The following is an 18906-nucleotide window of genomic DNA, read 5'->3' as shown; positions in this document are numbered from 1 at the left end:
CCTTCTAGAAGAAGTTCAGAGAAACTCTACTGAAAAACAAGAAACAGAGTGAAGGTAAACAACAATGCAACTTTAACTCTGCCCATATCAGAAACCACACTGGGTTGGGGGTAGGTTGGTGGGAGGGAAGGGAACACCTATGACATGACTGGAGCAGTGCCCCATAAAGCCCATAACACACATAGTGACAAGGCAGAGTGCAGGTAATGAATAGGTGCTACTTGCCCTTGCCCAACACTCAAACACAAACACAGACTACTACCCAGACAATGCCATGCTTTAACAACCACTTCATACCCTTCCACAACCCACTGACACTTGCATATACCACCCAAACCTGTACTTCCTCAGACTCATCATTATATCCACCAGCTGCGCTCATATCCCATCTCATGAGAGCACCCATGGCAAGAAGACTCTGGAGCCCTGCTACTCACACAACCTACCAAATTCTGTATAAAAGTGACGCAGAGTAGAACCTCAAGGTACATGTGTATCTTTCTTTTGACAACATATGTTGGGGGGAAGGGAAGGGGAGGAGAGGAGAAGGGACACAGACCCAGTTCTCCTCTTCTTATCACAACTACAGCTCTCCTAAGCTGCTCCAACTTATCCCTCCACCATTCAATACAGCTACGCTCAGTGAATGCAGCTGTAGTCCATGCAGATAATTCCCAGGGGCTACTGCCAGTTCCAGGTGACAAGAGTTAAGGATGTGCAAGCATTTATCTTAACTCCATTTTCTGGCTTTCTGACATTTGCAGAATGCAGAGTTCAGCAAAATTCAAGTGCATGAGCTATCAACTGGGCAATCTTAATGCTGCATTACTGAAGTTTTATGCTATTTAATCATTCTACAAGTTTTTCTGACCATACTGTAACAAGGATATCAAGATACAAATAACTCAGCACCCATATTACAGAAACAGATCCAAGCTTTTAAAAAAAATATTTATTACTGAAAGAATTGGAGCTATTATAAGACTATGAAAGCAACCTCAAACAGTTAAACTTCAACTTAAGTAAAACAAATGTAACTCTGCAAGTCACTTTAACATGTCAGCCCTATTTTAAGCTCTTTACCAAGCTCCCCACCTTCCCTTCCTCAAATTAAAAAAGAAGAGAACTCAGTTCCTGCTCTCTTGGAAAGGTTAGGTTCTCAGATATATTTGGTCCCAGCAGGTAGTTTAGGATGTATTAATACTATTTGTCTGAAAGCGAAGAGACTGAGTGGTGTGAACACTTCCACAGAGAACAAGATTATAAAAACAAATACTTAACTACTGAATGAGAACAAGCTGTACCTTTCTATATATCCTGTAGATGTTCCTACCAGACCATCAAGTCTTTCCTGAAGGGCTGCAAGAATCTGAGGATTTTGCATCATCTGCACAGTCAGCTGCCGAGCTAAGTAAAACCAAGAAGAGGAGAGGTTTTGCAAATGCATTATGCTAATCCTGTAGACAACCTGGAAATAAACTTATTTTAGTACTAGGGAAAGATGCCAGGTTGACAATCCTTGATATCTGAACCTTTTCAAAGGAAATGCAACACAAATAGGAGCATTTCACACTTCCGTTTTCCCACTGACATTGTGCCTTAAATATCCTATTAAAAATGTTAGTAAAGATCCATCTTATTCTGATCATTTTGAAAGACAGCTGAGTATTTGGAAAATCTAAAAGTTGGCCATTTTAAAAAGAGACAAAGCTCCGAGATTCTTATTTTATGAAAAGTTGACCCAGTCATTAGAAAAGAAAACACAAGTTTACAACAGGTCATCAAAAATGATGTCTTGAACAAAAGTGCTTTTTTTTTTTTTTTTTAAACATTTCAAATGAAATGATGCAAAGACAGGTAGGTATAACTCCATATTGATAGGTATATTTCCATATATTATTGAGGGAGGGATAGCTGAGTGGTGAGCATTGGCCTGCTAAACCCAGGGTTGTGAGTTCAATCCTAGAGGGGGCCACTAAGGGATCTGGGGCAAAATCAGTACTTGGTCCTGCTAGTGAAGGAGCTGGACTTGATGACCTTTCAGGGTCCCTTCCAGTTCTATGAGATAGGTATAAAGAAATGCAAGATACTGAGATTTGTACTTTTTGCTTTGGGCCCGGACAGGGACTGTGCAATAAGTCAATATTCTCACAAAGAAGAATTTCTGTACAACTGTCAAAACTCGAACTGGATTCAGTAACTACCCTACAAGTCTCTAATTTATACAAGATTTCACCAAAAAATACTAGTGAAATTAAGGCATAAGTGACTTATTAAGCAGAAATATTTAATGCGCAGGAACAAACTGCCATACCAGATCAGACCAGCAATCCCTCTAATCCCACATATTAATGTATAATCATCTATGACTGGTCAGTACCAGATTCTTCAGAGGTAGGTACAAGAAATCCCATCGTTTAAAAAAATTAAATAAAAGTAACTGCCAGTGGAGAAGCTGCTTCCTAACCTCCGGCATATCTTGAATCAGGGAAGCTTATATCCTATAAAATGTGTCTTCTCTAATGTAATTGTAACTGTTCTCATTATCCATATTAATATTCATCTTTTAACTTGTACCAAGCTCTTGGCCTCAATATCCTGTGGCAATGAATTCCACACCGTTTCTTATTCCAAAATGCATAAGAGTTTCCCTTTTATCAGCTTTTTAAAAAGTTATCTTTCACTGAACACCCTTGTTCCTGCATTTTCAGAGGTTAAGATGTGTGTGTATACATACACATACATCTAAACCCCTCCTATTTTTGTGTGCTAAATTAAACAAAGTCTCGATCTTTTTAATCTCTCCCAGAAGCAAACACTACTTCAGATGAGGTTGTACCATCTTTGCATAAAATTGCATATTATTTTCTGTCCAATACTTACATTCTAAAATTGTTCACTGTTTTGACTGCATTTACACATTGAACAGAGGTTTTCAGAGAGCTGTGCACAACAGCAGTCCAGTCTGAGTGATTGCAATTTAGATGCCAGTAACATGAAGTAGTTCAAGTTACTTCTCCAAAGGGGATTACCCTGCATTTATCAATGACAACTTGTTTGCCATTGAACTGTTCAGACAGCTTTCTTAGATCTTTCTAGTTCTTCCATCTTCTCTATACTTAAAACATATGAAACTGAAACATCTGCAATTTTATCAAATTAATATATTAAACACCAGTTCTAGTACAGCATTTTAGGGCACTCAAGTGTCAATCTTCTACCATGTCGAAAAAGTGACCATTTATTCCTACTCTTTAAAGTTTTTAATCCCTGAGAAAAAACTTCCAACTCTAATCCAAGACTACCAAGTTTCCTTAATAGTATTCAGTGAAGAACTTTCAAACAGGCTCTTGAAATTCCAAATAAATTATGTCAAAGGGGTCTTTTTTACACTCACTACTTTGTTTACATGCTAAAGGACAATAGGATTAGAAACGCATAATTTTATTCTTTTAAGTTCTGCTGGTCAGTCCCTATGATATGGGTATTTTAGAACTCTATTTTTATTTATTTCAGCCAAGTTTGCCTAGTACTGAACTTCCCTTAGTGCCTTTTTACAGGTAGGTAACACATGCTACCCCAGTCTTCAGCTATAAATGTGGATTTTAATTTAGTTTAATTGCTAACAAAAGCATACAACCATTTCACTCAAGTTCTTTGGGAACTCTTTAGGTGTTATACCATCGGATTATGGGAACTTGTTGCTATTTATCAACCAGTTACTTTAATCTGTTATCTTCAGCAAATCCAGCAATTCTACTGCAGGCTTCATACTGCTAATACACTAAAAGCATTTCTTCGCATTTGTTTACATTTTTACTTCTTTGCTCTTTTCAAATTCCATTTTCACCCTGCAAACCGAACTACATTACATGAGCAGGACCAACTTTTTCCACCTGGATTGTGTGTCATGCAAAATGTACTACTAACTAGATATAAATGGGTTTTTATTTTTTTTGGAACCAATTTTAGATATATGTGGATTTCTACTTGTCATAAACAGATAGCTATGGGTTAGTGTCTCTTACACCTGGAAAGAAGTAACCTGAAACACCTGACCAGAGGACCAATCAGGAAACAAGACTTTTTCAAATCTGGGTAGAGGGAAGTTTGTGTGCGAGTCCTTTGTTCTTGGTCTTCTGCCTGTCTCTCTCTCGGCTATGGGAGGATTTCTGTTTCCTGCTTTCTAATCTTCTGTTTCCAAGTTGTGAGTACAGAGATCATAAAACAATAGGGGTGGTTGTTCTTTTCTTTTGTATTTACATGGTATAGTTGGAGTGCTTTGAATTGTATTCTTTTTGAATAAGGCTGTTTATTCATATTTCTTTTAAGCAATTGACCCTGTATTTGTCACCTTAATACAGAGAAACCATTTTTATGTACTTCTTTTTATATAAAGCTCTCTCTCTTTAAGACCTGTTGGAGTTTTTCTTTAGTGGGGAACTCCAGGGAATTGAGTCTGTGCTCACCAGGGAATTGGTGGGAGGAAGAAGTCAGGGGGAAATCTGTGTGTGTTAGATTTACTAGCCTGACTTTGCATACCCTCTGGGTGAAGAGGGAAGTACTTTTGTTTCCAGGACTAGAAATAGAGAGGGTGGAATCCCTCTGTTTAGATTCACAGAGCTTGCTTCTGTGTATCTCTCCAGGAACCCAGGGAGGAAACACCTGGAGGGGGGAAGGGAAATGGTTTATTTCCCTTTGTTGAGAGACTCAAGGGATTTGGGTCTTGGGGTCCCCAGGGAAGGTTTTTTGGGGGACCAGAGTGCCCCAAAACACTAATTTTTTGGGTGGTGGCAGCTTTACCAGGTCCAAGCTGGTAACTAAGCTTGGAGGTTTTCATGCTAACCCCCATATTTTGGACGCTAAGGTCCAAATCTGGGAATAGGTTATGACACTACTAATCATGACTGAATCGTTTTGAAGTTGAATGTTTGACTGTGAAATTAAGACAAGCGAGCAGTAAAGTTCATTTGAGAGTACTGACAGAAAAACTGACTGGTCAATGACTCTGGTTCACATGGGTAATGTTTTGTGAACTGCTGCTGTTTGTGATTAAAAAAAAGAATGAGAGCAGACAAGCATGAAGTGAATGATCATTAAAAATCCCTTTGAGTAATACCTTTCTGGTTTCAGAATTTAAAAAAGCATTAAAAAAAATCATGTTTTATCATTTGCATTCAGTTTAAATTGAGGCAGGAAATCCCTTTAGAATTTCTTTTGATTTAAGTATGTTACAGTGTTACCTTTACTGTTGGCATCCTCGCCAGTTTCTTCTTCTTCCACTTCTTCAACATCTTCCATATCCTGTTGGTCAAGTTCAGCCTGTTCTTTGCTAGGAGAAACATTCAATTCAAGAGTTGAAGTTTGTTTTGTTTTTTCCTTTTAAACTAAAGGACTTGTTTACTAATACAACTTGTTCTGAAAAAGCTGAAGTTACAGATAGTGTATTAGTTCCCAGTGTAACAACTAAGCTGATGTAGTCTGTTTTGTGGTTGGGTATTTAAAAACAAAAAACAAAGAAACAAACAAACAAAAAAAAACCACACACCATTTACAACTTCTTTCCACCAGCAAATTTGACCAAAATAGTAAAATTCAAACTGGAAACTTTCCACACCAACAATTTCACTTTTACTATCCTAATGAGCAAATAATTTAGTGGTTTACGTACAAGACTAGGAACCGAGAATCAGAGTTCCAATCCTATCCTGGGGAGAAATGCCCTCTGCGAACTTTGTCAAATCATTTAAACCTCTACCTCTGCCCCAACATTTCTCCCTCTGTAAAACAAGACTAACTCTACAGCACTATTAAATCACAGAAACTGTTTTAAACACAAGACATAAGTTTCACCCGTATCCTGTTTAAAGTAAGATTCTGCAACACTTTAAAACTACAATATCACTTTTGAAGTATGTTTAGTAACTGACAATATGTTTGGAGGAAGCAGACTGACAAAGATCCCTACATTTTGGCTGAGCACTACTAATAAAAAGACAAGAGAAAGAAAAGTAATGTTTAACATAACAGTGGAACAGGCGATGCTGCTAGTTTTAGTAATTTAGTACATTAGTTGAATTATATTTTGTAGTTAACTAAAATATTTTCAGTTTACATTTTGCTTAATAGCTACTGCAGTTACAGTCCCAAATGAGCATGTAATAAAACAAAACATGAATCTATTTACATATTTGCTCATTTTACACCAACCTAATATATACACCTTAGAGAAAAAAAAAGTTAGCCAGAAAATCCCAGCAGTTTAAAATACAGGATTAATCAATTCACACACATTTTTAGTCAAAGTAAATGTCCAAAATTGTATACTTACTTGTCAATGTCCGCCATGTTCTCAGACCTCAGAAAGCCTCAGGGAAAAAAAAAAAAAAGTGTTAGATTTTATATACAGAAATTACGTACACCAAATATGTACATTACAAATAAAGTTTAAGAACTGCGTAAAACATACTATCAGTTTTCAGAGCTTATCAGTAGTTTACAAAATAGTTACTATGCTGAGGTCACAGAAGTACCCATTTGTTAGGAGTGCACACTGCACAGAATCACAGAAATATAGGGCTGGCAAGGACTTCAAGTTATCAACTCCAGCTCCCTGCGCTATTACAGGACCAACTAAGCCTAGATCACCCTTGACAGGTGTTTGTCCAACCTGTTAACTTCCAGTGATGGGGATTTCACTGCCTCCCTTGGAAGTCTATTTCAGTCTTTAATTACCTTTTTAGACAGTTTTTCCTAATATTAACCTAGATCTCCCTTGTTGCAGATTAAGCCCATCGCTTCTTGACATACTTTTAGTGTACACGGAAAATAACTGATCACCAACCTCTCTGTAACAACTCTACATATTTGAAGACTATGATCAGGTCTCCCTTCAGTCGTGTTTTCTCAAGACTAGCCACGTTTTTTTTTTTAAATAAAAAGCAGCCTCTCTTCCATGTGTCAGGTTGTCTAAACTTTTCATAATTTATGTTGCTCTCATCTGGACTCTCTCTCTAGTATGTCCATATCTTTCCTAAAATGTGGCACCCATAACTGGACACAGTACTCCGGTTAAGGTCTCACCAGTGCCGAGAACAGGACGGTTACCTCCCATGTCTTACATATGACACTCTTGTTAATACACCTTAAAATGAGAGTCTTTTTTGCAACTGTATCACATTGCTGACAAATTCAATTTGTGGTCCACTCTGACCCTCGGTCCTTTTCAGCTGTACTACCACCTAGTCAGTTATTCCGCATTTTAGAGTTGTGCATTTGATTTTTCATTTTCAAGCAAGTACTTAGCAAGATGAAATTCAGTAAAGACAAGTGCAAAATTCAGACAAATCCAGCAATTTGTCATGGTCATTTTGAATTCTAATCCTCTCCTCCAAAGTGCTTGCTTGCTGCAACCCTTCCCAGCTTGGTGTCATCTGCAAATTTTATATGCATAGTCTCCACTTCAAGTCATCAATATTTTTATTAAATTCCACCAGATCCTCCAGGACCCCTGCAGATACAACTTCCTAGTTCGACAGTAAACCATTACTAACTACTCTCAGAGCATGGTTTTTCAACCAGCTGTGCACCCACCTTACAGTAATTTCATCAAGACCACATTTCCCTAGCTTGCTTTTGAAAATGTGGGACCATCAAATGCCTTACTTTACCCCCCCCCAAAAAAAAAAACCCAAACAAAAAAAAAAAAAAAAAAAAAAACCAAACATGCTTTCTCTTTCTCCTAAAGTAAAGTAAAGAATCTCTTCTTATTGCCTTTTATGTCCCTTGGTAGGTGTAACCTACCTTGTGCCTTGGCCTTTCTAATTTTGTCCCTTCATACTTGTGTTATTCTTTTGTACACCTTGTAAGAATGTTTTTTATATGAAATAGAGATTATAAATTAATTGTCTTGTGCTTTAGAATGAGTTATACTGTATGCCTTCACATCTGGTTAAGGTATTTAACCATGTATTAGATATGGAGTCTAAAATTCAAAGAGCTGTGCCTGCCAAACAGCTCGACTATATTTGTTTAGCTTCTTTTTGAAGTTTGTGCGCCCTTTTGGAACTCTGGCGGGAAATGCAGCCAACTGTCAGCATAGAACTGATTGAAACAGGTTCAAGCAGGGGAGCTGCCAGTTTTACCTCAGAACTTTGCCGTGCTTGTGCCTATATAATCTCTGAGCACGCGCTGCCTAGTTGCTATCCATCCTGGAGGCAGCCACGGTACCACTGTATTTGCTACGTGGACCAGAAGACCAGCATTAAGAACTGTGAGTATGCTTACCCATCTCTGAACTCCACATCATTTTCAGAGAAAAGTACAGAGGTCCTGTTGATTGCTCACTCTCGAGTGATCGCAGAGCCAGGCCTCTCTTCTGCATCAGCAGAGCCTGTTGATCTCCTCCTAAGAAGCAGCTGAGACCCAGGGTCCCTCAGTCGCCTGTGACAGTGTCATACTATCTACTGCCTATTAACACGTAGAAATATCTGGGATATTTTTGTTTTAGGTTTATTGCCAAGGTGTCTGCCTGCTTGGGCCTGGATTTCAAATCCAAATAGTCAAACCACATCTCACTGTTTGTTTTAAATAAAAGCGGTCATCTGTTTACTTTATTCTTCTCTCTTCTTTATTCGTTTGCATCACCGGATAGAGAGGTACTTTATCTTTCCCTTCTAACCCCCGGATGATAGATACTGGATAAGGTCTAAGATCTGGCTAATTGGCTGCATGGTATAGCTGGCCTACACCATCCTCACCAACATAGTTAACGTAGCATTAGTGATTAGACCATGTTTTCACTCTTTATACGATTCCTATTTAATTTTCAGCAGGGTGGATAAAAATCAATGTTTTAAAAAAATAAGTCAGTTTTTCATTTAAATCAGATTTTTTGATAAAATGCTTTTTGAGGAAAAAAAATCTATCTAAAGATCATTTTAATTAAGATACATTATAGCTCAAAGATATCTCCAGGGCTTTGGAGCAGAGCCCAGAGCTGGAACACAGAGCAGCTCCAGAGCAGTGGAGCTGCAGGTTTTTGCCTGGAGCTGGAACACATCTCCTCATGGAACAGGGATTATAAATGCTATAGTATGAGACAATATATTCATGTAATGGTTAAGAAAAGATTCGTAAATGAGTTTAAATAGTTCATGGATTAGGGCCCCAATCTTACGGAGTTCCAGGGGCTTCTGTATAGATTTACGTTAATCTTTCTATCTATCCAATGGGATTCAGTGCTCAGTCTAGAAGGTACCATCAGAGATGCTTAGTTTTGCAGTTCTCAAACTGTAGATTTGGGTCTCCAGAGATAGCATGCGTGTTAACAGTAAAAATGTTTTTAAAATATATAAATATATAGAGGCGAGAAACAAACAGACCTCAACTCTATTGTCTCTCTGCAAATTTGTATACAGAGAGTCAATCCCTTACCTCTCTCTAAAAGTGCAAAGTTGCAAAAAGTTCAATGAAGATTGTTGGCGGCAGAATAGATCTGGACAAGGAGAAGAAGTCTGGAGATAAATGTGAGAAGGGAGGGACAGACAGTAGAAACAAAAGTAAAAATATGTTCGAGCAGCATATTCTAGAAATCTTACGGTCCTTCCGAGTGTAGCCTTCATTGATTTGAGATCTACCATACCATTCTCTCACTAGAAGGGAAAAAGCTATAATGGCAGCAGGCCATAAAAGAGACCCAGTTTGGGAATTTTAATGAAGTTCCTCTTTCTCTGGGTAAGACAGGCATGCGTGCAAAATGCAAACAATGCAACAAAGAAACACAAGGCCTGGTTGCTCAAATGAAACATCATGAGAAGTGTGCCTTCTCAGGAGGAAGCTCCGGTGAAGATGATTAAAGGAACATGTCTGAACATGCATGATCTTCGGGTTGGTAAACTTTTTTTTATTTCATACTTCTTTCGTAAGGACTGCCTGTCTTCTTTCTGACTGTTCTTGAATTCTCATGTTTGAGCAAAAAATATAGTTGTTACTCCATGGTACTACCACTTTAGATGCAGTTGTGATAAAAAATAGCTGAAATAGGCAGATCTTCCTTTTACAATTTCATCTTTAAAGTAGTACTGAGTGTCAGTAAATGCTATGAGTAATACTAAATGAGCAGTATGGTAATAATAATTAAATAACTGTATTGACTTATTTTGTTTAGGAAAATCCATCCTCAACATACAGGATTCTGAAAATCACCATCATTTTCTATAGTTTCAGAGTAATCTGCCAATGATAGTGTTTCAGTCACATCATGTATGTTACATAGCCACAGTACATCACCTGTAGCAAAAAGAAAAGAAAAAAATCTCCATAATCCAGAAACAAACAGATAAATTTGTGGTAAGAACCAGCAGATTACAAAAAAGTAATTGATGAAAAAATTGCCCAGTTTGTTTATGTAACAAACTCTCCTTTCCATATGATTGAGAACCCACACTTCATTAACGTGGTTCAGGCACTAAGACCAGGATATAGTCCACCTAACAGAGCAGATGTTGCAGGCAAATTGCTGGATAAAGTGTATGAAAGAAATTGAGCAGTGTGCAAAAGGTCTAGAGGGTAAAATTGTTAACCTGAGTCTTGATGGGTGGAGCAATGTCCACAATGATCCTGTTGTACGTGCTTGTGTGACAACAGAAGGGACTGTCTTCCTTACAGAAACAATTGATACATCAGGAAATGCACACACAGCAGAATACATACAAAAAGTAGCAGTAAAAGCTATGATAAACTGAAAAAAATTTCAAATGTCTAGTACACAGCTTGGTCACAGACAATGCTGCAAATGTATCCAAGATGAGAAGAAATTATTTAGAAGAGTCCCAAGCTAACAACATACAGTTGCAGTGCTCATTTGATGCACCACCTAGCCAAAGACTTCAGTGTTCCAGAAATAAAGGCTAATGTTGTTGAAATTGCAAAAATACTTCTGTAACAACTTTGCAGCAGCTGCTCTGAAAAAAGTGGGAGGAACCAAGCTAACTCTCCCATAAGACATGCAATGGAACTCAGTAGTGGACTGTTTTGAGCGCTATATCAAGAACTGTCCTAATCTGATGACAGTTTGTGAACAAAATCATAAAAAAAAAATAGATAGCACTGTCACAACCAAAGTTCTTAACATTGGGCTTAAGAGAAACATTGACCACATGCCGAGTACCCTGAAGCCTATTTCTGTAGCCCTGAACAAAATGCAGGGAAATAGCGGTTTTACTGCTGATGCTGTTGACATTTGGAAGGAACTGAGTGAGATCTTAAAGAGAGAAATATGCAATGACAGAATTACAAGCATTTAAAAAAAAAAATGAATGGGACAAGCATTATCTCTAACTCATTTTCTTGCCGATATTCTCAATACCCGGTACCAAAGTCAAACCTTAATGGCTGAAGAAGAGGAGCTGGCTATGACATGGACATCCAGCAATCATCCCTCCATAATGCCCACTATAATAAACTTCAGAGCTAAGTGTGAACCATTCAAGAAATATATGTTTGCTGATGATGTTTTAAAGAAAGTCACACAAGTGACCTGGTAGAAGTCACTTAAGCACATTGATTCAGAGACTGTTGAATCTCACTTTTAAAAGACAGTAGCTTCTTCTGTCGTTGTAAAAAGAATATTTTCTTCCTTTGGACTAATTCATACCAAACTGAGAAATCTTTTGGGACCTGAAAAAGCAGGAATGCTTGTTTTTCTTGTTTCCGGATTATGAACAAAACAGGAAAATGAAGGTGAAGACTGAGTTGCTGCAGAAGCCAATATTTTAAGTTTCTCATGTTGACCTGGCTGACAGTTGATTTAATTTGTTTTTAAATATTTTGTTTACCTAAAATAGTAAAATAATTTTAACAAAAACAAGCTTGATTTTAAAAAACGAATGTTTAAATTCAAAAATTCATATGCTTGTTTTGTTAAAATTTTACATGTTTGCTGTTGAAGAAAAAAGTCCAGAATAAATTAACAAAAACATTATGTAAGTGTCTATCTGGTGATGTTCTCCTCCTAAAACATGGCAAGAAAATCCTCCGAATATTAATAAATTAACCTGTTGAATTGGAGCTAGTTCACCGCCCAATGACTTCATAAATATCTGCTTCAATTACCTTTGGTGAATGAAATAACCAAACAATCATTCATTTTCTGATATAGCTGTAAAGCTAATCTGAAAAGTTTTCAAAACAAATCACTTAAAAAAATGTACATGTACCTTCTAAAAATGAAAACTACATCTCTGAGTTGTGAAAAATATGTATTAAGATTATAACAACCAACAAGAATCCACTTTTATGTAGAAAACCTTGATTAAAATCGAGTCTTCCTGACTAGCGATTTAAATCAAAAACTCACCCTGATTTTCAGGTATCAGAGGGTAGCCGTGTTAGTCTGGATCTGTAAAAGCAGCAAAGAATCCTGTGGCACCTTATAGACTAACAGATGTTTTGGAGCATGAGCTTTCGTGGGTGAATACCCACTTCCTCAGATGCATGTAATGGAAATATCCAGGGGCAGGTATATATATATGTGTGCTAGCAAGCAAGCTAGAGATAACGAGGTCAGTTCAATCAGGGAGGATGAGGCCCTGTTCTAGCAGTTGAGGTGTGAAAACCAAGAGAGGAGAAACTGGTTCTGTAATTGGCAAGCCATTCACAGTCTTTGTTCAATCCTGAGCTGATGGTGTCAAATTTGCAGATGAACTGAAGCTCAGCAGTTTCTCTTTGAAGTCTGGTCCTGAAGTTTTTTTGCTGCAGGATGGCCACCTTAAGGTCTGCTATAGTGTGGCCAGGGAGGTTGAAGTGCTCTCCTACAGGTTTTTGTATATTGCCATTCCTAATGTCTGATTTGTGTCCATTTATCCTTTTCCGTAGAGACTGTCCAGTTTGGTCAATGTACATAGCAGAGGGGCATTGCTGGCATATGATGGCGTATATTACATTGGTGGACGTGCAGGTGAATGAACCAGTGATGGTGTGGCTGATCTGGTTAGGTCCTGTGATGGTGTCGCTGGTGTAGATATGTGGGCAGAGTTGGCATCGAGGTTCCTGATGAAGGCCACTTACTATTCTCATCTCTCCTTTATATCTGGATAGTTTGCAGCTGTGCCTTTAGTACTGTCTCCTTGAGAAACTACTAGCTCTCGAACTTTTTTCCCTTAACTTTTTCTTTGCATGAGACATTAGCTACCAACTCTGAGTTTGTTAATGACTGCTTTTTTGAAGTCCTTATTGTCTTTATTCTGCTGCTCACTCTTTACTTTCCTTAAAATCATGAAATCTCTTAATTCATGATCACTTTCACCCAAATTGCTTTCCACCTTCAGATTCACTACCAATTCCCCATTAGAATCAAGTCTAAAATTGATGTCCGCCTGGTTACTTCCTCCACTTTCTGGAACAAATGTTGTCCTCAGCACATGCCAAGAACTTACAGGAAATTGTTTTGTCATATTACTTTTCCAACAGATGCCTGGGGAGTTAAAGTCCCTCCATCGCAACCAGGCCAAAACCTGGATATTTCTGGATCTCTCTGTTACTTGTTCTAGAAATACCTCATTCACTTACTCTTCCTGATTCGGTGGTCTATAATAGACCTCGACCAGGACATCGCCTCTATTTTCTAGGCTTTTATCTTTATACAGAGACTCAACTGTTCTGCCTCCCACCTCATTCTGAGCCTCAGAACAAATGTATATTGCAATACCGCCTCCCTTTTTATGCTGCCTGTCCTTCCTGAACAAGCTATACTCCTATCAATATTCCAGTACCCCTCCAAGTCTCTCTGATGCCAATTACATCATAAATTTAGCTTATGTACTAATATTTCCAGTTTTTTCTGTTTATTCCCCATACTCCTTGCATTTGTGTACAGATATCTAAGATGTTCATCATATTCCCCCACTGATTTCACTCTTGTTGCTCCTATGACCCTGCTGTAATTTTCCACGTCCCCCACAAACAGCAGTTCTGATATACATAGTTCTGGTATAAGGTTGACAATTGTTCTCATGCAGGTTGAAGTAAACCCATCATATATTGGTTTCCTGTGCTTTCCCAATGAAGTACTAATCATGTTTATACAATGCCAGAAGCTGCAGAAATATACAATATTTTGCAGACGCTTTCCAATATGAAGAATACAAACTAGATTACCAGCAGGTATGTTATATGACTAAACCAATGAGCCAACTGACTCAGCTGCAGCACAAAACTCAACAAAAAAAGACCCTTTTGTGACGGACTGTGCTTACTTATAGTAGCATAGCTAATCAGTGCATTTTTGGTAAATGGGTCTCTAGTTAAGGATGTCTTGAACAAGAAATTTCTTCAAATATTGGACACAGATTTTGCTTTTTCATGGGTTAAACTTCAATCTCATCCCTCATATTAGACCTCTGGGGGAATTGACAGAATATTTACAGTGCCAGTACATGTCCAATTTCAGATAAATTTGAAGAATTCATTGTTGCTGTTAGGTGCTCAGAATGTTTTGCTGCTAAGCTATTTAAGGCAATTAACTCCCATGTCTTCAAAAGGAAAGAATCTAATCACATTGGTGAAGGAGTTTTCAAAACACCTAAATACCATGGTGACAGGTGCATTCAAAATACTCAAGGTAAGCCTCAACTTTCAAAGCTATGCCTCATACACATCAGAATAAAATTTTTAATTATTGATTTATTAGGACCTGAAAACTGACAAAGCTCCCTCCATCAAGTCTGCATAACATAAGAACCCCCATACTCCTGGCGGAATTCTGGACCACTGCACAATGCAGAATTTTGCAGAAATTAAAGTTGTGCATGCAAAATTCTCCCCCACCCGCACCCCACAGAAATGGGCTGGAGAGATGTTGGCTGCCACTTGGGGCCGCTGGACCCATCACAGCCCAGCTTGCAAATAATAAGACAAGGCCAGGAGGAGGGGGAAGAAACTGGAGGGTTCCCAGCAGTTGCATTCCCAGCATTCCCTAAAGGAAGGAAGGTGGTGGCGTGCAGAAAACTGCAAGCCCAGGACCCAGCATCATGCTGTTTCTCCCTCCTAGGCTTTAGAAGGGTACGGTCTTGGAGTGTCTGGGCCTGCAGATGGTGTTGGGGAAGAGGGAGGCACTGTGAATGCCTGGGCTGAGGAGTGGCACATGGCTAGGTTCAGGGGAGGAGGGGAAGGGCAGAGAAGAACTAGATGTGCGGGGGGGATGTTCTTTAAAACTCTACTTCTGTTGGACTGTGTCTCCATATAGTTATGGACATTCTTGCTGACAAGTATTTTGAAATAAATCACCAAAATATTTGAAACTGGTGTGATTATATAGTGCTATTTTGACAAATAAAATTTGCAGAATTTTAAAATAGTGCGCAGAATTTAATTTTTTGGCACAGAACACCCCCAGGAGTAAACCCAGTATGGTTTTAGGGATTCTTGAAGAATGCAAGTATTAAGACATACACTGCATTTTCAAACAAATTGGTATGTAACAATGCTATATCTGCCAAAGTACAACACAGAATACTTGGTGGTAACATTTTAGGGTTAAAACGTCGTAACACAAAGTTACACCATTTAAATGTGTGCTATATCACTACTGCCAGCTTCTCACTCAATAGCAATACGTGTTTATTTCTTGGATTAGAGACCTTTTTTTAATACAGTAACTTGAGCCAAATACAAACCCACCTGAAGCCATGCCTCCACTGCTTCCACCCATGCTATTCCAGCTATACTACTAATCATGCTAGCTCGATTAGAGTTAACACAAGTATGCATAAGAGAACAGAAGAGTCACACCCCTAGCTCATGCTAGACAGTCTTAATCTTCTAAAAAAAAGCTATCGGGAAACAGTGAATAATTGTCATTAATTCACTAATTAGAAGACCAACTTTGATAGCGTGTACACTTTAACCTATTACTTCGAATATGCTGAACATTCTAATGGATTGTTTCTAATACTGAGCAAGTTCTATTCTGGAGGTGGCCAAAACTTGCTGACCTTCAAGTTATGAAAATTGTGAGCGATTCAGAAGAGCGGGGCATACCTGCCAGAGTTCTGGGCTTTAGCACTGCACAGCTGCCTTCTGGAGCTTGGGGCTGCCCCGTGGGGCTGGAGTCCATGGCTCTTCTCCCCCGCAAGTTTGGTAGACAGAGAATGAGGGGCATGGTAGGCTCTATGAGCTGCACTGTTAACTGTAAAATGAGCCACATGTGGCTTGCATTTTGCGGTTTGGCCACACCCATTCTATTCCCTACAGCAGGGATCAGCGACCTCTGGCACGTGGTTCACCAGGGTAAGCACCCTGGCAGGCTGAGCCAATTTGTTTACCTGCCGCATCCACAGGTTCGGCCGATCATGGCTCCCACTGGCTGCGGTTCGCCACTCCAGGCCAATGGGAGCTGCAGGAAGCAGTGCAGGCCGAGGGATGTGCTGGCTGTGACTTCCTGCCACCCCCAGTAGCCTGGAGCAGCAAACTGCGGCCAGTGGGATGCAGCAGGTTGGCCGAACCTGTGGATGCAGCAGGTAAACAAACTGGCCCGGGCCCACCAGCGTGCTTACCCTGGTAAGCCATGTGCCAGAGGCTGCCGACCCCTGCCCTACGGCAAGGTCTTAAATATTTTAGTTTAAAAACAAAACAAAAACTTTGTTCAGATGATGAAATGGGAAGCCATGACTGTTCCCGTAAGACAGGAACAATATGGTCACTTTTGGGACAGGCATAAGAATCCAGTCAACTTGAGTTTACACTAATTTAGCTAGCTACAAATACGAAAATTACTTGAACAAACTTTTGGCCAAGTCATTAAAACTCTAATATTAAAGCAGTCAGTAAAAAGGCAACACTTTGTCCAAATGGTAGAGTTGAGATTTATTAGAACTGCATATATTTCAACATCTGTCCCACGACTTCCCACTAACTTGCATCTAATGAATACGACCACTGAAATATGTTCATTTTGAAATTAAAGCCAATTTAGATATTAGAAATGTATATTGTGTAACAGTAATTCTATGTTAAAAAAACTAAGAACTAACTTTACTCTATGACTGACTAGGACCTCAGTTTCTCTTCAGCAATGAAAACTAACCAGCTGCAAGGCTACCTACGATCCACTCAAGTACCAACAATATCTATCAAAACATACATGCACACACTTCATTGTGTGTGGAAATGAAAAATGATATGCAAAAAAATGGTTTATATGGGTGGAAATAGAGGGGTACAAGTGCAAAGGGCCTGGAAAGACATTCTTCACAGGAGCAATTTACTTACGGGCAGCAGAAGTGTCATGGAGGAGAAGAAACAAGAACTGACAGATGAGGTAGAGGTAGGATAAATTACAGAACTGAATTAGAAAAGCCAACTCTGACATTGGGGTGTTGTTAATACTCAGAGGTTCATGAGGTATGCTGCTGCTTTGCTTTGGAGACAGGCAGTCACAGTTGCCCCATACCTGACTCCATGTGCAAGCAAGGTGGCTTAGTGGCCCCTTCCTCCACTTGCGCAACTGCTGTTAATCTGAAGCAACAGTTTTCCGCACTGAAGTGTATTTCGCCTGCAAACACATTTAATCCATAAATTCACAAGTCTGATTGGTTTTATTTTAAAGGAATCTAAAAATCAAGATGATGATTTTAGAAAGACTATACGATCTCAACACCAAATTTAATGAAACAATTGAGACAGTTTTCAAATTACACTTGAAACACTGCTACGTTTTGTTTTTGGTGCTTGAATAGTGGCCGAAAAACATTTTTGCACAAAAATGGTATTGAAGTCATTAACATATATTTGACTACATCATCAGGTTAAAATGTCCAAGTTCATGCTAAATTAGCACAATTCTAGAAATATGAAAGTCTTGCAAAGAAAATATGGTTACATAACCGAAGTATGGAAGCACCAATTGCAGTTCCATAGTTGAGGCTGAATTCTTTTTTGCACTGAAAGCATAGACTCACCTTGTGTTATAAAAACATAGGATTATCATCCAGAAATTTATAGCTCTAATGCTTTGAGTACAGAAGGATGTTAGTTCTCAGGAAATTCAATTAATTAGTTTGAGTAAAAAAACCAAACAAGTTGGGTCTCATTAAACAATACCTGCATCAGTCTTTTTCCTGAATCTTAAAAGGAGAACAGGCTTTATATTTTCCATATTGCATAAGATTTCACTGATTTTAACAGTCTACAAACATAGGTATAATCAAATTAATTTTTTGTATCTAATTGTTCCATTATATATACTTACAAGAAGAGTTAGATCAATATCACAGGTAATTAAAATAGGTCCACTGAGATCAGAGGAAAGAATCAAGCACCCTCCTCTACAGCTAATTTGCATGTAACAATTCTATTTGTTGTAATGAGTTAGCCCTTAGACTGGATATGTGTCAAGAGTTCTAAGGCAGATCAGAGAGCAGTGACCAGTTGAGCTCCTTAAAGTCCATGGCCATGTGCTAGCTTTGGACATCAGTGTCTTACCGATTCCACATGACCCTGCTGTCTCAGCTCCACTGTTCACCAAGGCAGCAATGGGAGCGAAACTGAGGCAGGAGCACAACACAAGTCCTTGAAGTGAAAAGATATTGAGATTTCAGGACTGGGCTCTCCACTCTCCTGTTTTCCTTTCTGCATAGTCCTCTTAAACACAGTCTCTTAAACCAACAAATCAATTGTAAATTTAAGAGCCAGATTCACATTATATTCCAGCTGTTTTCAACTGCTCTGGCGATGCACCTATAAACTCCCAATTTAAATAGTGCACTCTGGCATTAAGAGCCAAAATTAAAAAACCTATTTAAGGTTGATAACTACATATCTTCAAATCATAGAAACACAGCATGGCAGCATTCTGAGTCTCCTGTTGAGTGTTCATATTTGACATTAACAATTAAAAACAGATTCCAA

At 38.7% G+C, this 18906-nt stretch overlaps 1 protein-coding gene across 7 annotated transcripts in view; it reads right to left on the bottom strand.

Moving 5' to 3' along the window:
- NAP1L1 (nucleosome assembly protein 1 like 1) overlaps positions 1-18906 on the bottom strand; it is a 53632-nt gene that overhangs the window by 21354 nt on the left and 13372 nt on the right. For 3 of the 7 annotated variants that reach the window (XM_030548693.1, XM_030548696.1, XM_030548694.1), the window contains exons 2-4: positions 6332-6368; positions 5244-5332; positions 1305-1407 (exon numbers count right to left, since the gene is read on the bottom strand). In XM_030548693.1, the coding sequence (XP_030404553.1) occupies positions 1305-1407; positions 5244-5332; positions 6332-6348 (209 nt within the window). In that variant the 5' untranslated portion in view covers positions 6349-6368. Of the gene's footprint in view, positions 1-1304; positions 1408-5243; positions 5333-6331; positions 6371-9435; positions 9516-17449; positions 17552-18906 lie in introns of all 7 variants that reach the window. The other 4 variants (XM_030548692.1, XM_030548691.1, XM_030548697.1 and 1 more) reach the window with 3 other exon arrangements.

The sequence above is a fragment of the Gopherus evgoodei genome, chromosome 1, assembly GCF_007399415.2.
Source record: "Gopherus evgoodei ecotype Sinaloan lineage chromosome 1, rGopEvg1_v1.p, whole genome shotgun sequence".
Taxonomy (NCBI): Eukaryota; Metazoa; Chordata; order Testudines; family Testudinidae; genus Gopherus; species Gopherus evgoodei.
The sequence above is the reverse complement of the archived record's forward strand: the minus strand, read 5'-3'. Positions and strand labels throughout refer to the sequence as shown.